General features: G+C 37.9%; 1 protein-coding gene across 1 annotated transcript; it reads right to left on the bottom strand.

Moving 5' to 3' along the window:
* Positions 1-2,338: 2,338 nt before the first annotated feature.
* Positions 2,339-8,505, bottom strand: LOC103031344 (elongin B). Its single transcript, XM_007235877.4, has 4 exons — positions 8,400-8,505; positions 5,618-5,752; positions 4,506-4,614; positions 2,339-3,281 (listed from the first exon to the last, which is right to left on the bottom strand). The coding sequence occupies exons 1-4, from the start codon at positions 8,400-8,402 to the stop codon at positions 3,169-3,171; spliced, it is 360 nt and encodes a 119-aa protein (XP_007235939.1). The 5' UTR covers positions 8,403-8,505; the 3' UTR covers positions 2,339-3,168.
* Between the last annotated feature and the right edge of the window lie 161 nt (positions 8,506-8,666).

Raw genomic sequence — 8,666 nt, 5'->3', positions numbered from 1 at the left:
CAGAGGAAAGCACAGCGAATCAGTTACGATACTCAGAGGTGGAAAAAGTACAGAAAAATTTTAATTAAGTAAAGGTACCTTTACCTTTACCTTCTACTCAAGTAAAAGTACCCATCTAAAAATCTACTCAAGTAAAAGTAAAAAAGTACTCAATTTAAAATTTACTTAAGAGTAAAAGTTATACAGTTACTTTTATTTATTTGATGTAAAAGGAAAGTACAAATCATAAATTAAATTGTTTTAAATGAACTATTATTCCAAATAATAATTTGGACCTTTCAGGCAGTATTTGTTCAGACCACTCCATAAAACATTTTTAAGAACACGTGGCATAGGTTTCTCTATGATCCATTTTTTTTTCTTAACTGTTAAAAAGTTATGCTCATGTAGGTGACTATAAACTGTATATTTTTTTAACTGATTGTTTAATGTTCCCAATAAAAACGTAAGGAATTATCATGAAAAACATGAAAACATGCAAAAAAAAAAAAATGTTGGTCGCGCATGCACAGTGCTGTGAAGAAGCACATATCGATGGGTAGCATAACTCGACAGAACACCGGTTGCCCCGAGCCACGCACACAGACCCCAGACTACACAGCTGATTCACAGCTTCTCTCCCGCTAACCATAATAAACATTTCATGGAAAAGTTTAGCTGCGCTACCATGGAGAACAAAACTCAAATTATTTTTATCAAAACTCTAAAATCATAAAATCTACTCCATTACAGTAATGTGAGTAAATGTAATTTGTTACTTTCCAGTTCACAGATGCCATGTGCTGAACGACATCACCCTAGGAGTGATGTGGGGAGAGTGCCATCTACCCACCCAGAGAAATCAAGGTCAATTTTGCTCTCTCAGGGCTCCGGCAGCTAATGGCAAGCTGCATGACTGGGATTAGAACCAGCAATCTCCTGAACAAAGCGGCAGCACTTTAGACCACTGGACCTCTCAAGGCCCCTTAAACAAAATAATTGAGTAATCAAGAGCACTGGGTAATTTTGGGTAATAAAATTTACACTGTTACCTATTTCTAGCAGTAAAATGACAGCACCCATAGTTAAAATGTGTTAGGACATTTATTTTGTAGTGATAGTATTGATGAAGTTTACTAGGATACTATTAATCTTTCGAAAGACTCCTAAAATACTCCTGTGTATTTTAGTCTTTCACTTTGTTAGGTTTACCAGTGGGTGGATAATGTGGTACATATTTTAGGTTAGACTGGTGTCTGCTTGTTTTTCTTTATGACTTCAGTCATTTAGTGGTAAAGCCCATGGTCTAGTGACTAGGCCTCCTAAATCTTTATTGAGGCTGAAATGCAATATAGATACACACCTGTGATTCCCAGATTACATGTCTTAAGCCTGACCAGTTAACACTGCATAAACGGCCCACTGTTCTCTTGACAAAATTGGATTTTTCATAATGTACATGAAGATTGTATAGATGTGGCAACAACCATTTGGGAATCTTTATTTTCAAGGCTGCATGGTCAGTTTAGTCCTAGTGGTCATCAGGGTCATACCGTTAAAAGTCCAAAATTTCTTCAGAGGTGCAAAAGAAATGAACTTTACTGCAGAGCTAAACAATAGGGCAGACATTTTTAATTACCAGAACCAGTTTAACCTCATTACAATGACCTGCAGGTCCAGAGGGTTACTGAGGCCGTGCTGTAGAGTGCCACCCCAACATGGACACATTAGACCAGTTATGGATTCTTTCATAATTTGTTGTGCTGCTAAAACAGAGTATAAAAATACTAATTATGGGACAGCTGCAGTTGTCTGCTGTCTGGTCTCTCATCTCCACTCTAAAGTTAGCATGCTTTTGTGTGAAAAGCATATTAAGCATAAAGGCATGGTGATATAAAGACCTTGGAACCTGTGGCACAAAGGTCTGAATATGTGAAGCCAATCAGCAGATCCTATGTCATTAAGCCATCCCACCAAACAGTTCTGTGACCCCAAGTAAGGTTAGCCAACTGTGCGGAGTTTTGTAAATGCTTTAGTAGGGATGCAACTTTTTTTTTTTTTGATTAGTCAATTAGTTAACAACGATTAACAACTATTTCAGCCATATTCTCCATCTCTGCTTTCTGTAAATGTGACTCCTGTTACAATGCACAATTTAAAAATTCTGCACACCTGTGAATGTTAGCCTGTTTTTTAGAAAATGCCATAGAAGGCATTATCACCCACAGGGCATGACAAAGGTCACAGGACACTGTAATATAATTGTGTAATGTTCCAAACAAGTGAGCTTTTTTCTGTGCCATTTTAATGCAGACAAGTCTACAAAGTGACCAGCACACATGAAAGAGATAAATGTGAATTGTGTAAAATTATGATTTAATATATCTGCCTAAAATGGTCGTTTCTTAAACGCTTTAATCACAATTAAAGAGAAAGGAAAAAACAAATGAAAAAAACAAACAAACAAACAAAAAAAACCCAGATAAATTAGATAATGCACTATTGATCAGTTTAGGGGCTAGACTGAAAAACATGAAGTGGGCAGACCTGAAGTGAAACACTTCACAAATGAAGACTCAAACACACTTTAACAGTGAGTTAAAACATCAAACTTTCGCATGTACTGGTGTTTATCTACAACTCTGATATTGCTCTGGCCCAGGTATTTATTAAAAAAAAAAAAAGAAAAGAAACAAAATTATAAGACCTCTTTTTCCTCTTCTCTTTTGATTTAAATTAAAACTAACAACACAAATGGCAAGAGACGCCTTTTAGATGCGCAGCTACACTCAAACGAAGCCCAGTGTTCGGCTTAAATGAACAAACAAAAACAAAAAACGAGGTCAGTCAATGGAGCCAGTGCACTGGAAGCCAGTGAGATTGAAATGAACATCAGTCTAGAAAGAATGAGTAAACTATACTGCCTGTAATAATAATTATAATAATAATAATAATAATATCAACATTAAATTGGGTTTGTTTTGCGAAGGTCTGTGTGGACACACTGAGGAGTGATAGATTCAGTTCAGTTCGACTGCAGGTGACAATATGCCCCATTTGGTTTGTTAAACGCCTAAACCCCTTTAAGTACTCAGTCCGGGTGTGTTGGACTCTTCCTCGTAACAGAGCATTCGGTTCTTCTTCTCCTCTTTTTATCCTCTCCTTCTCATCCTCCTCTTCTGTTTCTTCTTACTGCACCGACTGTTCGTTAGCCGTGCTGCCCGAGTCCTGAGGCTTCATTACGTCAGGGAGCTCTGGAGGGTTGGAAAATGCCTCCACCTGCAAAGGCTCAAACGTATCATCTACAAAAAGAAAAAAGAACTATTCATTACCAAATAAAGCAATCCATCTGTAGAAGTAACATTTTAGCATAAGAAGTCATTTAAGCTGTCATTCAGATTTTCTGTTTAGTCCAGGCTTGGGGAAACTCATTCATGCCTTTATTTCCACTAGGACTGATTATAGAAACTTCTTGCTGATTTTCCAAAAAAAGACAATCAAACAGCTTCAGCTGACTCAGAATGCAGCTGACAGGGCTCTCACCAGGTGGAAAACACCCCCATTCTTAAATCATTACACTGGATACCAGTTTCAGAATTGGTTTTAAGATAAAATAATCACTGGTCTATAAATATCTTAATGGCTTGGGACTAGCACATATATCTTATTCGATGCAGAAATATGAACTGATCAGAAGTCTCAGCTCATTAGAAACAGGTCATTTAGTCCTGCTCAAAATAAAGACTAAACACAGAGAGGCAGTGTTTAGCTACTATGCTGCTGTTAGTTATCAAAGAGCATTAGAAGAGGCTCAACACTGGAAACTTTTAAATTCATGCTGAATATGTTCCTGTTTGATAAGCATTTAGCTCAGCTTAAAACACTGTTAGTCTCGACCCTGTATCAAGACTTTTTCTCATTCTCTTATGTTTACTTTTGTTTCTTTACAATATTTTTAATTTTCACACAACTTTTGATGTGATAATCGGAATAGGTCACGTTAAAAAATTAACTAATCGTCCCACCCGCACATAGACACAGGCACAATTAGCTTCCACCACTGGCGCAAGCCATACTCGAGTCCGCTTCAAACCAGCGATTTCAGGAGGACATGGGATCGGTACTCTGGACCGCTCCTGGGCTTGAAAATGGCTTTGATGCTTGATTAAACGTACCAGACCCGCAGCGAAAGTGCACCCCGGTCCATTCCATGCAGTGCTTCTAACAGCAAACAACATTGTACTATTTGATGCCTGTTGATGTGTTACAGCTGTTTTTTTATCTATGCTATGGAAGGGCGGTACATTTAAAATGCATATGGTATAACAGATGAACCAGTATAATGCCCAACACTAGTTCAGACTAATGTCAGACACGGGAAACATAGAGAAGACAAATTGAATCAGACTTGGGCTGTAAAATGAATTCAGGTGTAACACAGTATATTAATGTATTTATAATCTGACACTTGACACGGGAATGAAGCTAAACGTTTGGTCATCTGGACAGCAGTAACTGAGATTTACCATTGATGCGGAAGGCTAATCCTACAGTAGCTGGAGACTGTGGTCTGGCTGTTTGGTTGGTAAAGCCGGAGTCTCCCAGTGTTTTACTGTCTTCTAGCAGCTGCTCATCCTGAAACACAAACAAACACACAAACACAAACACTTAGGTTAAGTTGCTAAGATAAGGAATGTTACATTATAACACAAAAAACTGATCACAAAACTTTACATTTTAAAAATGGTATCTTCTTTTTTACTTAACTTCAAGCACAACAATTAATGTAGCCTAAGGATCTTTTGTTGTTAACCATTTATCAATTATATGTAAAACTCAAGAATATAATATAATAATCTTAATGTAAGTAGCCTGTTTACACTGCTCCTTGTTCACTACACAGGCTCTCAGAAGTTTTTTACCACAGTTCTTATATGGAAGTTCATTCTGCCGTCAACTTCTCATCAGGCAGATAACTCCAATTACATGAAATCAGCCTTTTCTTTAAATAAGAGACCAAAATATTGAAAACTGAATAAATCACTTATATAATCTGATAAAAAAAACTCATGAACAGTGTTTAGGGTTTTATTCCATAATGCACAGATCTTCAGTTTGTTCTTATGCTTGCACAGATCTCCACATAGAGGGCAGCAAGCTGACTGGCTCTTTTTGAAGAATGGGAATGGGACTATCCGTAAATGGCACACTTAGCTCTATAAAATATTCTATCCTTTTGTATGTTATGAAGGAGGTCAGAATCTGTGTTAAATTAAGAAAGAGACTGGATTTTTTTCCAATCTGGTACTGAAATACAATACTTATCCAATACCCACCACCCCCTGCCTGTACAGCCTCCTAGTGTTGTGTTACACTTTACTGTAATGCAGCATTAATAAAGCTACAGGGCACCAACAAAAGCCTTCAACTGCTGCAAACCTAGATAAGCACTGAGGCTTGTTGGAAACAGCTTTTATAAATGTAATAAAGGTTTGCATTATTTGTAATGAAAGGCTTATGTAAGTGCTTTTAGTCTTAAGAACGCTGCCCAGCACTTGTCCAGAGTTTTTAGTTGTGTATGAAAGAACACGGAGCATAGACAGGTCCATTAGGACACCTCTACAGTTCCAGTGCATACCTTGTAAAGCCTCTGGTCTTCAGGCGGCCTCTTTAGGATTCCCTGGACAATGCGCTTCAGCTCGTAAACCGTGGTGGATTCCTTAGCATCAGTGAAAATCGTCGTCTTGTGACGCCTAATCATTAAAAACACATCCTGGAAATAAGGAAAGAGAAAAGATGGCATAACTCTCAGGTTCAGGTGTGAAAACTTACTTACCAATGACTCCAATTCCCCTGCTCTAGGCATGAGTGTTTGTGTGTGTTCACTGCCACAGATGGGTTAAATTCCAAGGCAAAAAGAATCTTACTCAGCCTTCTTTCTGTACAAAAGGACTCGCAACGTACGTCACAGTTCTGCTGGTCTATTCATCATTAATTGGCCATGCAATGTAAGTGATGGCAGACATTTTTAAAACATAAATAAATGAACAGTATTTTAACATTAAATAGATGTTTTATTGCTGTGTTTTGGCATCAAACACTCTGGTCTTCAGGTTTACAATAAGCACATAATCAAATATTATCTCAAACATTAGTCTGATACCAACCAAATTTTAATTTGACAATAATACCAATAGAATTACATGTTTATTGTCCATTTCTGGTATACAACATAACCTTGTGTTTCTACATATTCAGTGTGGTTATTTTCAGTTCTGTGTAAATGACCCAGCCCAAATGTAGCTCTATTATAATGTTCAGAAATCTAAGATCTAGCCTGGCTGATGAAAAGAGATGAACTGGATTCAATCTTTTCTCAATTACCTTAAAGGGTACTAATTATTATTAAATATCAATCAAAAAGAGTAAAGTACTGTTCTAGAAAAATTGGGATACATTTTTTTAAGGATGTGCAAAAATGAACCTGACCCGTACTGGTGTTTAAATGCAGCAATGTTCAGCTGTTTCCCCAAAAAACTAAAAATGTCTAGAAATCAACAAAAATCATTTGCTGTGGGTTTGTCTCCATGGAAACATGTGAACCAAATTATAACAAATACAAAGCAGAGTTTAACATCAAAAATCATATTGATCACACACTGTTATAGCCAGTAGGACACACCAGGAAGACTAGTCAACAGCATCCAGTGAGTTAGGCTTTTATAGCAAATTATTTTATACATGTACAGTATCAGTAAAAAGTTTGGACAAACCTTCTCATTTAATGACTATGAAGGAACACATAAGGAATCATGCAGCACTTAAAAGTGTAAAACAACCAAAATACTCTGTCAAGCACCTAGCTCTTATCTAGGGTGCTGTTAACTTGCTGTTAAGGCTGGTAACTCCCTGTGCAAAAGAGGTAAATCTTGCTCTTCCTTTCCTGGGGTAGTCCTGAAGAGAGCCAGTTTCATCAAAGTTTTTGATGGTATTTGCGACGGCACTTCTGGGTACTTTAAAAAAAAAATTCTGCCTGACCTTCATTTCTTAAAGAGACTTTTTTTTTACTTAGTTGAGTAGTTCTTGCCATAATATGGATTAGAACATTATTCAAATAGAGCTATTCACTGTATACCAACTGTACCTCTTCACTACTTTACAACTGATGCTCTCAAACACATTGATAAAAAGTAGTTAACTCTTAAAAAGAAACATCCATTAACTTCCATAACATAAAGACATTGCGGGTGACTCTACCTCATAAATCTAACTGAGAAAATCCAGCCAAGATGTGCAAAACTGTCATCTAAGCATGAGGTTATACTTTAAAGAATCTTAAAGATAAATCATATTCTGCTTTGTTTAAGAGTTTTTTGTTTACTAAATAATTCCACATGTTTTTCTTCATAGTCTGGATGACGTTAGTAGTAATCTACAATGCAGAACTTTCTAAAAGAATGAAAAACTACTGAACTACGTTTGACTGGTACTATATTTCGTTCGGTCATGATGAACATTGGGTGTTGTGTTTTCTTGCGTATTTATTTACGAAAGAATCAGTTAACGTTAGTTGATGTTCACAGTACTTAGTGGTTACTAAATAAAACATACAGACACAACATACAGGTTTTAGGTCCAGTCAGATTTAGTAAAAGGATAGTTTAAAACTCTGTTCTATTTTTATTTGTGTTTTGTGCCAAACTTATTTTCGTTCAGCTTCCCTTATAACGCTGTAATGCTAATGTTTATATTACTATGGGCTGATTTTTAATCTTGTAAAGTAGCTGGCTGTAGTGCTGAGACTCGATCATGTCTCTCTCTGTAATGGTTACTAAAACAGAAACTGCCCTAGAAACCGAAAGGGGGACAATTTACAGCACAACACCCCCAGGTTAGCGCTCGGATTAACAGCATCAGTCTTTAATGATAATAAACATCAAACTAAATCCCGTTTAAACTGGTGTTAAAGCGACAGTCTGCTGTAATCGTAGTCGATAAGAGGCGATATTAGATAGCAACGGTGTTATTACCCAGATCCGGATCTAGAACGTAAAAATACACCCCGTACATTAGCCCCACCCGCAGGGACAGTTCCGCTGTAGCAGTTCAACTACACAGAGCGCAGCCTGCAGCTGGAACTAAATCCCGGGCTGGACTCTTACTGTCAGGGTCTGGATCTCCCCTCTGTCAGTTACTCACACTGAAACAAAGCTAAAGCTAATTAGCAGTTACCCGGGTTAGGCTAGGCTAGGCTAATCCTGCTGAGTAAACCAGTAAACTGCTGTCCGGCTGCCTTAGATCCGCCCGGTCCTCCACCCGCCCCCGTCCCGGACACTAACAGCCGCTGAGTGCGGGTTTCTGCTGAACCCAGCGCTCCGTTTACAACCCGAATCCCCGCTTTACAGCGTATCGTTTCTTACCATAGCTGAAGTTTATGCTGCTCCGCTTCTCCACCCACAGAGCTGCGCCAACAGCGTAACTAACAGCGTAACTAACGCACAGAGAGCGCAGTAATGAGGCGGCGGCCAGAGACCTTATACAAAGGAGAACACCCACTTCAGAATGTGTTCCGGGTTTACCAGACCAGACCACCAGAGGGCGCTCCCGAGTGAGAGCAAAATCCGAGTTTTTATCATTTATATACAAAAAAAAATAAATGTTCTTATTTCCTTAACACAGAACAATGT

This window comes from Astyanax mexicanus, chromosome 15, assembly GCF_023375975.1.
Source record: "Astyanax mexicanus isolate ESR-SI-001 chromosome 15, AstMex3_surface, whole genome shotgun sequence".
NCBI classification, from domain to species: Eukaryota; Metazoa; Chordata; class Actinopteri; order Characiformes; family Acestrorhamphidae; genus Astyanax; species Astyanax mexicanus.
This window is presented reverse-complemented; position numbering and strand designations above follow the sequence as displayed.